The sequence below is a fragment of the Mycteria americana genome, chromosome 2 (genome assembly GCF_035582795.1).
Source record: "Mycteria americana isolate JAX WOST 10 ecotype Jacksonville Zoo and Gardens chromosome 2, USCA_MyAme_1.0, whole genome shotgun sequence".
In the NCBI taxonomy this organism is placed as follows: Eukaryota; Metazoa; Chordata; class Aves; order Ciconiiformes; family Ciconiidae; genus Mycteria; species Mycteria americana.
In genome coordinates this window covers 157,836,595-157,853,904 of record NC_134366.1, presented here as the reverse complement: position 1 = coordinate 157,853,904, position 17,310 = coordinate 157,836,595, and the positions used below count along the sequence as shown (strand labels likewise).

Genomic DNA, 17,310 nt, shown 5'->3' with positions numbered 1-17,310 from the left:
GAGAATTAGCTGCAGGGAGAAGTACTGTTTCCTTCCTATTTCCTATGCCTCCAAGTTTCTTTAGTGTGAATCTGGCAATACTGATATCAACTGGTAGCCCAGTAAATATGACTTTTCCTTTATTACTGGGAAGTGGCCACAGGCTTTGTATTGATCTGACAGAAGGATTGTCTTAGGACTTTTCTGAGGTTCTCTTGGCCTGAGCTGGTTTTAGCTTGTTTGAGGTCTGACAATTGCCTACTGGTCAAGTGACTATGTGACTGTCACATACAGTAACAGGCTGACAACCCTAGCAGTTGCTGTGTAGCACGCATTGGCCCTCTGTGTTAACTGGGGCTGGGGAAGGCTGGGAACCAATGAGAAAAAAGCAGGCTCTGTTGAGAAAACATCAAATAGCCCAGAGATGATTCAAGGTTGAGGAAGGGGAGTTTTATCATTAACATCCTTCCAGGGATGACCTCAGGATACTGATGACTCAATATTTTCCCCTTCTGTTTGGGAAAGAGTGAAGTGCTGATCTCAGGACACAGAGCAACACTGAAAGGGTGAGCATAATACTAGAGAAAAGGGATAGATATTAGGAAGATTCCTTTAGTTAAAGAAGTTACTAGTATTATTAATGACACTTTTTGATATTTAGACTATTAGTCTGTTAAAGCATTAATTGGACTAACAGTAAATTTTGGCTCCATATATGGGGTGTTCTCTTCTGTCCCAACAAGATTTTGTGTGTAACAAGCTATACAATACTATTGCATATATGGTCTATTGTACATCAAGTTGTAGTACCAGGCACAATGTTTTTTTGTTTGGTTCATTTATTAACACTTACCAGAAAGACTGAGGAACAAGCTTCCTTCCCCTATTCGGGCACTAGACTTGTAAGTATAATAATTTGCTATATAGAATTAAAGAAAAAAAAAGAAAGTGGGGAAAATAACTGGCTATGAAATAGTAAGATGTTGGCAACATTTTAAGAGAGGTAAACTATGTAAACCTCTCACTGATAATGGTCCCAGTTATACTGTTACCCAAAGAAGTAATCAGTCAGATACAGGTCATATTCAATTCAGTTTTATTTAGAGTAGCTGTGAAAGCAGAAGGAAGAAATGTGCAGAGTTCCAGGGAAGACACTCAGATAATCACATTCATCCTTATACCTGCCCAGGGTCCTCAGCTCTCCAGCCAAGGTCCTCAGAGATTTGAGGTTCTTGAAAGAGACAGCGTCCCACAGGTTTGCTTTAGCACGTGCAGGAAAAAAAATCTTGTGGCAGCTCTTGGTGTCCACCTTATCATAGCTTCTGGTCCACCAGGATGAGTCACTTTGGGTGAGGCCTCACCTGCACAGCCTGCTCAAGCTGGGGCTGTATCTTCTCTGTGGTGCATTCAAACCTGTCTGCCTCTGCTCCTTGCTGACTGCCCTGACCATGGCTTGGTCTCATCAATTACACTAAGGAGCTATGCAACTTGCCACTGCTTGTGTGGTAGAAAGACCCATATGTTAACCACCATGTGCAGCCCAAGTGAAGTTAATATGTATTTATAATGATTCTATGATCTGCTCAGGAAAATTGAGTTGTAAGCACGAGGTCACTTTGTATATGAGGTATTTGCATCACATTTACAAATAATGACTCCTTCCAAGTCCCTGACATCTATATGAAAATCAGCAACTTATGATACTAGTCCTTCAGGCAATCGGGACAGCAACACTGTCCATCAATGTTATGTTTATTACTTGTGTCACAAACAACACAGTGCTTGTATCATAGACTAACATTTCAGAGTATGTGTGTTTGGAAGTCTCCTTTTACCTTTCATTATACTTCATTATTCTGCCAAGCCAACAGATTAATTGGAAAATCTTTGACATATGAACATCTGGCTTTATAAACTGCAATCTACTTCTGAAGTTAAAAAGTATTTCTTAATCTTGGCACTTTCCAACATTTCATGTCCACAGTACTACAAACTTTCATTAATCGTTAGTCAGACCTTTATTCAATCCTTAATGATCATACAGTGGTTCCTCATAGACTTGCTTTATATGACAGTAACTTTACTTCAAAATTGAACTTTTTCCAACATTGCAAAGGCATGACAGCGCTTTCATATATTTCAACACTGACGTTTTTAAAACAAAGACTTTTTTTTCAGCCTCCAGTCATCATAATGAACTTGATAAAAAGAGTCATAGGGTGAATTATTTTAATCCCTTTAGCTGAATAACTCTAAAAGTAATCAATAGATTGTTAAAATACTTTACAGAACAAGTATTTTTTTCAAGGTGTCATAATGTAGAACTTTTTTTTTCCCTTCTTCCCAAACATTGGCTTATTTAAGTTTTCATTTGTTTGTTTTATAAATCAGAAATAAGTGATTACAGTGGAGTTTCTGCTTAAAACCTTAGTTTAGTTCTAAATAGCTCATTGGGTTAAATTTGAAGAGTGGTAATTTACTGTTCTAAAAATAAAAAATAGCTTTTTGTCAGTCATTTGGCTGCAGTTCTGAGATATGGAAAAAACAATCAAGACTATATCTAGCTTCAAACTTGTCAATGTCCTGATTCTCAGTTAAATAAAATACTTAGTCCTGCTACATACAATTTTATAGGAACTGACTTTAGGAACTAGGTCTTTCACTGACTTGTGCCTTTGTAACCACTTAAAACTTGGGTGATATATTACCCTGAAACTGCTAATGGAATGTTATATTTTAGGCACTTTTCTTTTGGACACTTTTCCTTTACTTTTCTGCTGCATTTTTAACTGAGAAAGAGCTGGCTTTAGGGAGAGAAGTCTTTGTCTTCTTTCCTCCTTCAAGACTGAATTAGTACCATTTACTTTCTCTTCTGAAAGAGGCGTTCTGTTGTTCCTTATGACTGGACATAGAACATGGCAATGCAGAAGATTAACTCAATTCCCTTCCTCTTTTGTTTTCTTTATTTATATGCTTGCTGTATTTCCAAGCTAATCTTTCTCTTACTGTGTTGTTTCTTGTTTTCATCATTTGAAGACTCAACTGGGAAACTTTGTATATTTTGATATTGTAATTACCTTTCAAATTAGTCTATTTTCTCAAGCTAGTCTGTTATCTCACTAGATGGTCAGTTCCTGAATCATCCAGGGAATTAATGTCTCGAGTATACTGGATGCACACACAAGAACAGCCCTGATACCCGCCAACAGCTCGAGTTTCATACATACAATTAAATGAAAAATTCTATTTACATAAAAGTTCTATAGCTTCTGTCACAGAGACGTCTCATTAAGTCTTTTTCTGTAATACAGATATACCAATATTATATATGTTAATGCTGCATAAATGTAAGCTGCAATTAAAATTCTAGGAAATCCACAGCTCTGAAAATACATACTTTCATGTTACTTGAATATTTATATTGGAAATACTTTCACAAAAGAATAATTTACAGACAATTATCCATCTTGTTGACCTATCTTGTTATCCAAAGATAACTGAAAATATCTATTAGCATGTAACATTTATTTGATATCTTCAACAAAATTCAAATCTTGAGTTTTCAGTTTAGACAGCAATCGATTTTGTAAGAGATAGAAGAGGGGTTTTTTGGCTGTTTGACAATATATGTCACAGTGTCCTTGCTCTGAAATGATTTAATATAATTTGGATAGAACATTTCCAGGAAGAACAAAAGTGAGGAAAAAAAAAGGCCAATACTCGAAGTTGTCGTGCAGTAGACATTCACATTTAAAGTGACTGCCATTAAGACCCATTAATCTCATCACTGGAATTGGAAACATAAAGGATATTGATAGGCCTAGTCATACAAAAACTTACTTGTTTAGTGCTTGACCAAAAGGTTAATACTTAGATTAGTGTCTCAACCCCAATGTAAACGTCTTACTAACTGGGTTGATGGAACAAGAGGGATATGTTAACTTAATAATTAAATCCTTCCGTTTTTTTCAAATCAAGCAATGTGGTAAATATTCAGCTAGTTTCAGCTTTTCTTCTTTAGTGTGAATCTGGTTCTTTCTAAACAGATCTGGATTTATTAAATCAGAGACCTGAGTTTTAGTCTTGTATCCACAAATGAGTGTCTTTACATGTACATTGTGGGGTGGATCTTTTTACAACAGATGTTAATTATGAAGCTTGTTACAGGAGTTGTTGTTTTATGGGATCAAGACAATCATGGAGAACAAAGGAAAGGATGCTAGAAATCTTTGCTAATGAGTATATGTTGTATACAAGTATAGGAAACACAATAAGCTGTAAGTGGTTGATATTTCACATTTGTGTTTAATACACCTGCTCCCTAATTTAACCAAAATTTAACCAAACCAGGTAAGTCACTGGTCAGTCACTGTTCTACTGGGTAGGTCTTTCCTCCCCTTTCAAAAGGGGGCAGGAGGCTACTGTCTTTTGTAGTGTTTGTATTATGGTATGTAAGTATTAAGCCCCACTACCATGTACATGTACATGGATAATGCACAATAGGCCTTATCAAAATATGTGATACTTTGCCCTTTTCTTAATCAAACCTTTTTATATAGCAGTTTTATTTTAACAAGCAAATAATACCAATGAGAAATATTCCACACAGCTGCAGTTAGCACCAAAACAAGCACTTAAGATTTTTGTAGTGCATATGTATGAGCAATGAGATCTATGTATGCATCTAGTCATGCTAAGAGGTAAGTCAGTGTTAGCCTAAGGCTTTGGTAGTATTAGAATGGGTTTCAGGTGCTTATAGATGGGGTATTGACCTCAAATTCCATTTTTGATCAATTCCATTTCTGTGAATCTCCTGGCTTGCAAGGAAATGTAGGAACTATATGCCTCATGAAGAAGTTTTGTGTGAAAAACTGCTGTATATTTTTCTGACAAAAATACCTTTTTTGTTTGGAATATTTGGCTGAGAAAGAGATCGACTGGTGGTGCCATGCTCTGCTCCCCCTGAGACAGGAACAGGAGCAGCAGCAGCCACCAGTAAGAACCCATGATCAAGGGGATCCTCTATCCCCCCCGCACGGGGCTGAAGGCAGCAGCTCAAAGGAGGAGGGTGAATGGAAGCAAGTCCACGCTCGTGGCGGCAGGCGAAGGCCCTCCTTGCCCACCTCGCCTCCCCAGGTGCCTCTGTACAACAGGTATGAGGCCCTGGAGGTGCAAGGCCAGGCAATGGAGGATGAGGATGACAGTCCATCTACACCAGAGGTGTCGCCCAGGTCAGAAAAGCGTACCTCTCGTATTAACACCACCTCCACAAGGAAGAGAAGATGGGTTATAGTTGTGGGCGACTCCCTTCTGAGGGGAACCGAGGGTCCGATATGCCGGACGGACCCTCCTCTTAGGGAAGTCTGCTGCCTCCCTGGGGCCCGGGTGAAGGACATCACGAGGATACTCCCTAGCCTGGTACGGCCCTCGGAATATTACCCCCTACTGCTCTTCCATGTGGGGGGCGATGAAGCTGCAACACGAAGTCCTAGGGCAATCAAAAGAGACTTCAGGGCCTTGGGACGGCTAGTAAGGGACTCTGGAGCACAGGTTATTTTCTTCTCTCTCCTTCCACTTGTGGGCAGCGACACTAGAAGGAACAGAGGTACCCAATCTATCAACTCATGGCTCCGTGGCTGGTGTCATCGCCACGGATTTGTTTTTTTTGATAACAGGATGGCCTACACAGCACCAGGTGTGCTGGCATCTGATAGGATTCGTCTTTCTCAAAGGGGAAAGAGAATCTTTGCTCAGGAACTTGCGGGGCTCATTGACAGAGCTTTAAACTAGACTCAAAGGGGGAGGGGGATAATATCAGGCTTGCCCGAGGGAAGCTGAGGGACGACGTGCCACGGTTAGAGGGAGCGGGTGCCAGTGCGGGCACTCAGCCTTTGTCTCTGAGATGTGCAGGGTACACTGGGGCACAGCTGAAGTCAAAGAGAGTTGAGCTAGGGGATACTGAGGCAATAGGGGACAAGAGGGAAATGCCAGTGAAACACTTCAAAGCAAACAAGGGGTGTTCTTCTATGAAGGAGACACGGACGACAGCCCAGCTGAAGTGCCTCTACACCAATGCACGCAGCATGGGCAACAAGCAGGAGGAGTTGGAAGCCATTGTACATCAGGAAAACTATGATATGGTTGCCATCACGGAAACATGGTGGGATGACTCGCACAACCGGAATGCAGCGATGGATGGCTATAAACTCTTCAGGAGGGATAGGCGAGGCAGGAGAGGTGGTGGGGTAGCCCTGTACATCAGGGAGTGTCTGGATAGTTTAGAGCTTGATGATGGTGATGATAGGGTGGAGTGTCTATGGATAAGAATCAGGGGGAAGGCCAACAAGGCAGATATTGTGGTGGGAGTCTGTTACAGACCACCCAACCAGGATGAGGAGAGAGATGAACTATTCTGTAAGCAGCTGGGAGAAGCCTCACGATCGCTAGCCCTTGTTCTTGTGGGGGACTTCAACCTACCGGATATCTGCTGGAAATACAATACAGCAGAGAGGAAACAGTCTAGGAGGTTCCTGGAGTGTGTGGCAGATAACTTCCTGACACAGCTGGTGAGGGAGCCAACTAGGGAAGGTGCCCCGCTGGACCTCTTGTTCACGAACAGAGAAGGACTTGTGAGCCATGTGATGGTTGGAGGCCGTCTTGGGCAGAGTGATCATGAAATGATAGAGTTTTTGATACGTGGAGAAGTGAAGAGGGGGGTCAGCAGAACTGCCACCTTAGACTTCCGGAGGGCAGACTTTGGCCTGTTTAGGAGACTGGTCGACAGAGTCCCCTGGGAGGCAGCCCTAATGGGCAAAGGAGTCCAGGAAGGCTGGACATTCTTTAAGGAGGAAGTCCTAAAGGCACAAGAGCAGGCTGTCCCCAGGTGCCGAAAGATGAGCAGGCAGGGAAGAAGACCGGCCTGGCTGAATAGAGAGCTTTGGCTAGAACTCAGAAAAAAGAGGAGAGTCTATGACCTCTGGAAGAAGAGGCAGGCAACTCAGGAGGACTACAAAGGTGTAGCAAGTCTGTGCAGGGAGAAAATTAGAAGGGCCAAAGCTGAGCTAGAGCTCAATCTTGCTGCTGCTCTAAAAGACAACAAAAAATACTTCTTCAAATACATTAGCAGCAAAAGGAGAGCTAAGGAGAATCTCCAGCCCCTAGTAGACGGGGGAGGGAACACAGTGACCAAGAATGAGGAAAAGGCTGAGGTACTTAATGCCTTCTTTGCCTCAGTCTTTAACAGTAAGGCCAGTTGTTCTCTGGGTACCCAGCCCCCTGAGTCGGAATATAGGGATGGGGACCAGAATGGAGCCCCCATAATCCAGGGGGAAGTGGTTAGTGACCTGCTACACACCACTTAGACACTCACAAGTCTATGGGGCCTGATGAGATCCACCCGAGAGTACTGAAGGAACTGGCAGATGTGCTCACCAAGCCCCTTTCCATCATTTACCAGCCGTCCTGGCTAACTGGGGAGGTCCCAGTTGACTGGAGATTAGCTAATGTGACGCCCATCTTCAAAAAGGGCTGGAAGGAGGACCCGGGGAAGTACAGGCCTGTCAGCCTAACCTCGGTACCGGCAAAGCTGATGGAGCAGATCATCCTGAGTGCCATCACACGGCATGTAGAGGATAACCAGGGGATGAAGCCCAGCCAGCATGGGTTCAGGAAAGGCAGGTCCTGCTTGACCAACCTGATCTCCTTCTATGACAAGGTGACCCACCTAGTGGAGGAGGGAAAGGCTGTGGATGTTGTCTACCTAGACTTCAGTAAAGCCTTTGACATGGTTTCCCACAGCATTCTCCTGGAGAAACTGGCTGCTCATGGCTTGGACGGGTGTACTCTTCGCTGGGTAAAGAACTGGCTGGATGACCGGACCCTAAGAGTGGTGGTGAATGGAGTTTATTCCAGTTGGCGGCCGGTCACAAGTGGTGTTCCCCAGGGCTCTGTGTTGGGGCCAGTCCTGTTTAATATCTTTATCAATGATCTGGACGAAGGGATCGAGTGCACCCTCAGTAAGTTTGCAGATGACACCAAGTTGTGTGGGAGTGTTGATCTGCTGGAGGGTAGGAAGGCTCTGCAGAGGGTCCTGGACAGGCTGGATTGATGGGCCGAGGTCAATTGTATGAGGTTCAACAAGGCCAAGTGCTGGGCCCTGCACTTGGGTCACAGCAACCCCATGCAACGCTACAGGCTTGGGGAAGAGTGGCTGGAAAGCTGCCAGGCAGAAAAGGACCTGGGCGTGTTGGTTGACAGCTGGCTGAATATGAGCCAGCAGTGTGCCCAGGTAGCCAAGAAAGCCAATGGCATCCTGGCTTGTATCAAAAATAGCGTGGCCAGCAGGACTAGGGAAGTGATTGTGCCCCTGTACTCGGCACTGGTGAGGCCGCACCTCGAACACTGTGTTCAGTTTTGGGCCCCCCACTACAAGAGAGACATTGAGGTACTGGAGCGTGTCCAGAGAAGGGCAACGAAGCTGGTGAAGGGTCTAGAGCAGAAGTCTTATGAGGAGCGGCTGAGGGAGCTGGGACTGTTTACCCTGGAGAAAAGGGGGCTGAGGGGAGACCTTCTTGCTCTCTACAACTACCTGAAAGGAGGTTGTAGAGAGGTGGGGGTCGGTCTCTTCTCCCAGGTAACAAGTGATAGGATGAGAGGAAATGGCCTCAAGTTGAGCCAGGGGAGGTTTAGACTGGATATTAGGAAATTTTTCTTCACTGAAAGGGTTATCAAGCCTTGGAACAGGCTGCCCAGGGAAGTGGTGGCAGTGCTTAGGAAGCGGTGCTTAGGCACATGGTGTAGCGGTGGTCTTGGTAGTGTTAGGTTTATGGTTGGACTCGATGATCTTAAAGGTCTTTTCCAACCTATACTATTCTGTGATTCTGTGAGAAGGTGGGAATTATGTGTTAGATTTTTGAGGGAGAATAAAATACTAATTGACTTCACTGGATCAGCATTAGCCTAAAGCAGAGCAATTTTTGAAAATTACCTTCTAAATAATGCAAAAAGGAAGGCGATGGAGGCATGATGTTGCAATAAAGTGCAAGAAGAATACAATTTTGATTCTCAAAAATGTTAGTGCCTTATTTCTTCTGTAAACTGTGATTTACCGACAGTCTCAAACCAAATAAGATGCAAAGATGGGAACTTCACTGACACATCTACATGCATATCCTTACACTTTTACTAATCCTTTGATTAGCAGCAAAGGTGCGTTACTTCAGTAAGCACTTTTTTTTTTCCCAAATACATTTTACATTAAATAACAGACTATCTAATGTAAATGTTGTTGACTACACATAGTGGTGAGATACTTTAAATCTCTGGTTCACAACCAATGATCCAAAGATTCTCCATGAACATTTCTATTTCTAAGAGTTTATGAACGACAACTGCAGAAGGGAACTAGTGTTTGTTGACTTAAATTTGCTGTGCAAGATTCTGTGCAGTTTGGGGGGGGGAGCTACATCTTTTGAACTACAAAAAAAGATGAGACAGCTGCATGTCCTTTATGGTGTCCTTTATGGTAGATATGGTGTTTTTCTTTGAATTTTAGGAAAATATTGTAGATGATGCAGTGTAGCTATGCTTGGAATAGTAGCTGGCACAGAAGTAGGTTGGACTGCCAATGCATTATGGTAATGGTGAACAGCTTTATAATTTGCTGAGAAGATAAATTGATATGAGAAAAGGGGCAGTTATATGAGCAGAAAAAGCAATCATTTTTTTGCCAGTTGCCATTATAAATTCTGTCAGCTTGCAATCTACTTTCTGGGAACAATCCCATAGAAATCATGAACTATAAAGATCAGATTTTAGGAACTGTGAATTTAGTTAAAACTCAGCTGATATCAGCATGTGCTTAGTTAGCATCATCTTAAGTATAAGCCACAGCTGTCAAGGATAGATGTTTTAATGAATAATTGATTCGATAGGTAAACTTAACTGGATATTAGCTATTTTAAAAATAAAACTGGTCTTTTACCATGAGCATATTTAAATGGCTAGGGTGAAATTTTCTCATGCCTTTGACAATAAACGACAAGTTTATATACAAGAATATATACTAGTCAAAACAGGTGTTAGGAAATGTGTTTTACAGCCTTATTTTTGTTTCAGTTGTTCAGTAAGACCTCTTCCAGTAATAGGTTTATTCTCAAATATATAAGCAGTGAAAAGTTGTTGCCTCTATATTGCTTAACAATTAGTTACAGGGTGAGAATTTAAATAAAAGAGCTATTTTGTCTTGCATCATTAGGTAATAGTATTATACAGGGAAATAGCTGTACCAAAAAGGACACCTAATTAAACCTCTACCTTCCAAAACCCCAGCATAAATCTAAAGTATACGTCTTACATTTGTAACAAGATATTTGTAACACCTTAAGTCACTTTATGGCTGTTAGAACGTGTGTTTCATGCTGAAATTCACAGTGACAATGGAGAAAGATTTAATCTTTTCTAATCAAATGGTGTAGGCTTCTGCCTCTTACGCTGAATACATGTTATACTGCAGTTTTCACTTTAATCAGTACAGAGCAATGTGCAAATGCAATTTAATAGCTAGCTAGAACAATGCACCGTATAGTAAAGCTAAGCAGAAAAGGAAATTAATCTGTTTTGGGGGCTTTTTTAAAATGAAATTCTGGATATCAGTATCGTATATAACTTTATGAAATTTCCAGAGATTTGGAAGAAAACATTTTGGTACTGACTGGGTGGCAAACCAGAAAAAGAGGGCTAAAAGGCCCATCGAACCCAACAGCTGAATAACCAGGCAGTGAGGGGGCCCATTGCTGGCCTGGCAGCCACGCAGCAAAGTAGCACCAGGCTAACCAGCTGGCAAAACAGCTAAGCAGCTGACTGGCCACTAAACGATACAAGCAGGCTGCTTCTTTGGCTTTAATTAAAGGTTTAACCGGAATAAAAAATTCTATAGATCTTACTGACTGTCACAATTTCATATCACAAATACTAATTTGATATTAGAATTATTTGGTGATAAAACGATAAATAAATGAGAACAATTCATTGATATAAAAATGAGTCTTTCCCCTATTAACACAAACCAAGAAAGATGCTCTGCTTAGTCAAATGATTAGCGTGGATCTTCAGAACTGGAATCTCTCTCTGCCAGATGCTATGTACACCACTAAAATCCAGATTCATGGGGGAATTTGGGTGTCAAAAAAGCATAAATAATCTTGGAAGAGAGTTGGAGAGCTGAGGTTTTCTTTTCGTGTCTTCTGCCTACACTTTAACCTTTGCAGGCTAGAACACTTAGTTTTCCTTCTGGCTTGATGAATACTTTGATCCTTTCGCAGAATGGCACATTAGTAATATGAATGGTAGAAAGTGCACATAAATGAATATACACATTTGTATCAAAACTGCCTCTCTCTACACATGTCATCTGGTGTCAAGGATGATGAACTTAAGTGACATTTTTGGATTCTACCCCTTTGTCTGAAACAAGGATTAAACTGATATGTTCACTTGCCTGGATAAGTGCTGTAACTTCTCAATTGAAAATGGATATTTAAAAAAAAAGAAAAAAACCCAAGAGACATCATTAGTAGTGTTTCTGATTATGTTTTACATACTTTATATTAGGGATAGTATTACTGGCTTGAGCCTGACAGAGAACTACATGGAATACTTAGATTTTATATACCGACTAGTATGAATCCATTGTTCCTTGGAGTGGTGTATTTACAGACTCATGCAGAAATGACTGGCAATTCTGTGAGGCAGAGCTGAGGGGGAGACACCAAAAAAGAGGTACTGATACAAGAACTAATACTAATACTAACTAATACAATACTAACTAATACTAATACAGGAACTTCCTTATCCATTCATCACATCCTTTTACAATCTCATAGAACTATTTTTTTTTTTAACATCGCTATCCAAATTCTTGGATCTAGGATTTTGAGTAAATTTCTTAAGCTGAAAAAAGTTAGCTTTTATATGTTCTCCAACTGAAATGAGTAAGATCAGCTAGTGTGTTTCCATAGTATAAAAACATTCTAAAGCAAATATTTGAAGGAGCTTTAATAGCCTTTGGTGCCAGTCAAGCATTTTGTCATTTATATTAGTGCCTGATGGAAAGAAGGTGCTAGCACAGTTTCAGAAATTTGGAAAGTGGTCTTAAACATACTCTGTTTTCAGATAGCATGGTTGGGAAAAGATGGAAAGAATGCTACCAATAAACTGTTATCTTTCAAAAGTCTTCCTCACAAAATAGTACCTACACAAGCTTATTAGTAATTTATTTAAGGAGTATTTTTTTCCCTTAAAAGATGATTTCTGAATTACTTGCTTTATTATGAATACAGTTGACTCTAAATGTGCCTTGATCATTGTCTCTAACAACACTAAACCAACTGAAAATCTGGAAGTGATTAACGGTGGAGATAGGCACATTCCTTAGAGCTGACCCCCAAAAGAAATCTGGTTTACCCTGAGAATGGAAGCAATTTTTTTCAGTGTTATGAAGGCCACTTGCCCATCCACCACTGGCACAATTTTGAGGCAAGACTATAATAATGTAGGGAAATCGGAACTACGTCCTGATCTAGGAACCATGTACACACTAATGAAATAATGAGAAAAATGAGTGTTGAGTACAGGATGAACAGGAAAAATCTGCCTTCCAAGCCTTTAGGTAGGCAACAGAACCCCTGACATTTAGCATTAATTAATATTTTCCATGTTGAGTTTTTGAGCTTTAGGCTTCCATCTGATCTGTAATCTAAAAGACAGGCAGAAAAAGCTACTCTGTTTGCCATAGTGTTTTGAGAACGATTGTCGAGCACAACAGAAATACTACCCTAAGATTGATGTTTTGGTCAGTCCTGCATAAGAGTTTAAAAAGTCTGAATAAGATGTCCTCAGTTTTGTCTCTGAAGGCATGAATGAATTGGTTTTAGAATAAGCTCATCAACACCATCTGCAAAAGCACTTGTACTGCTCACCCACAGAACAATTTTGAAGGGATAAACCCATAGAAAATTGGACTTCTGGTCATTGTAAAAGGAGGATCATAACTCAAGGTTAGGAATATAGTCTCCAAGTCAAAACAAAAATCTCTAGCTAAATTTTTAATTGAAATTTTTTAAATCCATAGAAGAGAGAACATGAGTTTTCTTGGTTGTGGTTTTCAAAGCTATCACACATTTTATTCAATGTATCATTTTTAATAAAACATACTACTAAGGGAAAGAATGAATGAAATCTCTAATATTAGTTTTATACAAGAGAAGATTGTTCTGTATAAACTATTTATTGATACTTGCCAGTTTGTTTTATTGGCTTTTAGCCACCTCCCTCCCCAACCCTCCCTCCTCAGCCCTCAAAAGTTGCTTTTCCTCTCTGTGCATGAGTCTGTAAGATGGAGATAACAATATTGATAATTAAATTATTGCATTTTGCAAAGCCACTTCAAAGGGTAGATGAAAAGTCCTTTGTAAAAGCAAGGAATTTCTAACACAGAACCCACTCATTCTCTCACTTGTGGATTGCCTGAATAGCTTTATAACCTGTTTCATTACATAATTTCCTTTCCTTTTCCTTTTCCTTTTCCTTTTCCTTTTCCTTTTCCTTTTCCTTTTCCTTTTCCTTTTCCTTTTCCTTTTCCTTTTCCTTTTCCTTTTCCTTTTCCTTTTCCTTTCCCTTTCCCTTTCCCTTTCCCTTTCCCTTTCCCTTCCCTTCCCTTCCCTTCCCTTCCCTTCCCTTCCCTTCCCTTCCCTTCCCTTCCCTTCCCTTCCCTTTTTTCTCTTTTTTCTTTTTCTTTTTCTTTTTCTTTTTCTTTTTCTTTTTCTTTTTCTTTTTCTTTTTCTTTTTCTTTTTCTTTTTCTTTTTCTTTTTCTTTTTCTTTTTCTTTTTCTTTTTCTTTTTCTTTTTCTTTTTCTTTTTCTTTTTCTTTTTCTTTTCTTACGCTTATTCACCTTCTTTCTAACTATAACATCTCATCTATGACTATTGCTGAGCAGTGCTTGCACAGCATCAAGGCTTTCTTTTTTCCCTGACTCTGTCCCCACAGTGAGTAGGCCAAGGATAGACGAGGTGCTGGGAAGGGACAAAACCTAAAGAGCTGACCCAAATTGACCAAAAGAATATTCCATACCATATATCTTCATGGTCAGCAATAAAAAATGAGGAGAGGGGCTGGGGGGCAGGTAGCTATTGCTTGGAGGCTGGCTTGATTGATCTACTTATGGGACGTGGTGAATTATTGCCTTTGTATCACGTGGGTTTTTCGTGCTTTTTTCTCCCCTTTTCATTTATTAAACTGACTTGTGAAGAGTCTTTAGGTTGACCCAGGAGTTTTCTTGGTTTTGTTCTTCTTATTCTCTCCACTGTCCTGCTGTCAGGGGCAGGGAGGGGAGTGAGTGAGCAGCTGTGTGGTGCTTAGCTGCTAGCTGGTGTCAGTCCACCACAATTCCCTACTCTTCTTGTACTTTTGATAACTGATTTTTAGATTAACTGAAGTGATGGAATATTTCTTACTTCTTTGTACCCTGAATTTAGAAATACACTTACTCCTGAAAAGTAGGTGTCCATTTTATAGTTTCAGGTGGTGGCCTGCACAACCTAAGCTCTCTTGTTCCATATCTTGAACATGGAAGTCACAGGGTACACTCCTTTTCCTGGTGCCCAGAGCAGTGTTCTGCCTAACCTGTTGACTGACCTGGATGGACACAAACTCTTTCTAGCCTGAGTATCATGTACTTGCATCATGATAGTTCTGTGCCTGACCAATAATGTTACTGTGTGGTTTCTGGATTAGCGCTGATTTGTATCCCATCACTTGGTCATGCAGAGTGGACAATCTTGTCTGTTCATGCTTGTGATTGATAACATACTGTTCATTGATAAATAAAATCCCACAAAGGGCATGTCAATGAATGTTTGTTTGAAAAAAAGAAATTTTCTATACCAGACCTTTATCAAAGCTTTATGAAAATCTACTGATCTTAGCCCTGATGATTTTTTAATCTTTTAATAATAATTTTTATTTGTTTGTTTTAATTCAGGCTCTCTGGAATGAATATACCTCCTCCAGTTATCAGCAACAAAAACTGGCTCAGACTACATTTTGTAACAGACAGCAATCACCGATACCGTGGATTTAGTGCTCACTACCAAGGTACATTTAAAAAAATACATTTTTTGTTGTGGTTGTTTTTGTTAAGAAAAAAAAGTGCCTGAAGTCGTAGAGGAAATGGGAAGGGCCATTTTAAAAAATCCTTATAAATTTTTCATAAATGATAAATTCAGCTGTGCAACCTGTTATATCAAATTACAGTATGTTAGAGTGTGGGTAGTGTATTATCTAGCGTATCTAAATACAGTTATAAAAAAATTACAGCAGATATCCACTTTACCCTGTGCAAGTACTTAGCTTTTAAAATGGTCCTAATATTCTGAAAGATATTGTGTAACAGATATAGAAATAATGTTTTTATCATAAAATATGTTATTTGCCTCTATGGTTGTATAAGTCATGTTTGTAAAACAGTGAGTAAGTTTCTATTTACTAATGTAGCATTAATCACTATTATCTCTTACTACCTATTTCTGAATGCCTTGTGCTATTAAGGGTTTAATTAACCTGTAAGATTCTTATCCACTGTTTTTATTAGCAAGCATTATTTTGAGTAAGAGTGAAACCATCTGAAACATTAACTTGGGAATATCACCATTTGGAACAAGGTCATTATAATGATGAAGTGCTAATGAAAACTGAGCTTCATTAGTGTATAGTAATACTGTCTGCTTTTTCACAAGCATTACTGTAAATAATATTTTTAATATCTACAGTGTATCAATGGATCTTCAGGGAACAGTAACCCTTTTTGTGCTTTTGTGCTTTTCCATTTATCTTATGAAAAAAAATCACAGTATTCCGAATGAGATTCAGTTCATGAATTTCTTCTACAGTTCTCTATAGGAAATTTAGCATAGGAAGAGATTAGCTACATAAATGTTTGCAGAATCTGATAAAATTAATCAACTAATGTAAAAATTGCAACTAACAAATGACTAAGACTAATTTTTTAATGTAATTGATCTTTCATAATAGTAAACTTTATATAACTCTTGTGTGATTGCCTCAGATAACATATTCTATAAAAGAGCAGAGCAAATTTGATTACTATTTCAGCAAATATTGTGTATTTCTATTTAGACTTCCTGAGTTCATAGAAGTTCTGGAATGTGTATTCTGAGTGAATTTAGGTGAAAGGAGCCTTCCTACTGTAGCTCCAGGGCTGCTATAACTGTTTACAAAAAACACTGACTCATTTTTTGCATAGTATCCTTCATACCAAATACGATAAACCACACTCTTTACTGGGAAATCGCTAGCTTACAGGACTGTTAAAAGATATAAAGTAGGAACTTTCTCTATTTGATCCTACCCCACAACTGAGAAACCATGTGATAACTATTTTGGTGGTTTCTGTGAAGTAATTTGGATTGTTGAGATGTTCATTTTTGAACTACTGAGCAAAGGAGAACAAACTATGTCTCAGGTGACACACATACTTGCATTCCTGCTGGAAGTGTGAGGTAATAGTCAATGAAAGAGAATAAGCTTTGTTTAGTTTCAAAATGTGTTTTCTGCAAGTCATATAAAGCATGTGAGTTGGTAGATGTGGGAGATTTGAATATGCTGTGTATCTTCTATTTCTCTTTACCACCTAAATTTGTAGTGATTACATTATGTGTTTCTTACTATTATTTTGGTTTGCTCATTTCATTTTTAATGGTATATTGCTGAATGTATGTTAAAGCATACTCTGTACTAAGTTATGAAATGTTGCAGTAGATCACCATGCTTAAAATGAAGAAAATATCTTTTACAAGTCTTTGCAAAAAATATGTAGGCAGTAAATAATTTCAGCATGCAAAAGCATTACTTGTGCATACTGAAACAGATATGATCATTAAAAATTAACCTTGATAGTAGAAAATGGAAAAATGCATTGTCAGGTGATAGGGAGGAGTGGTCTCTGGGTCGATGGTAGGCTAAAGGAGAGTGTGAGGAATTGTGAGCCTGTATTATCACTGTACTACACTGTAATAACTGTTGTAAAAACCTGCTCTTTCCCCTGCTTAATTAACATAGATATTACTGTAACTTCTTTCTGACTTCCCTCCTTGAAACTTAATCTTTCCTACGTAGTACCACCAGAATTAGTAATTTCTATAACCAGAATTAGTAATTTCTTACCACTTCATCTACTTTAACTTTCTTATTCTATTGTTGAATCTTTTGAAGGAGCCAGACTTGAGGTTCTGAACTTCAGAACACTGCATATTTCT

The 17,310-nt window shown here is 39.5% G+C and overlaps 1 protein-coding gene across 1 annotated transcript in view; it reads left to right on the top strand.

Moving 5' to 3' along the window:
- The window catches only part of CSMD3 (CUB and Sushi multiple domains 3), a 774,333-nt gene that overhangs the window by 238,549 nt on the left and 518,474 nt on the right, over positions 1-17,310 (top strand). Inside the window, exon 6 of the mRNA XM_075495159.1 lies at positions 15,018-15,130. Within this exon, the coding sequence (XP_075351274.1) occupies positions 15,018-15,130 (113 nt within the window). The remainder of the gene's footprint in view (positions 1-15,017; positions 15,131-17,310) is intronic.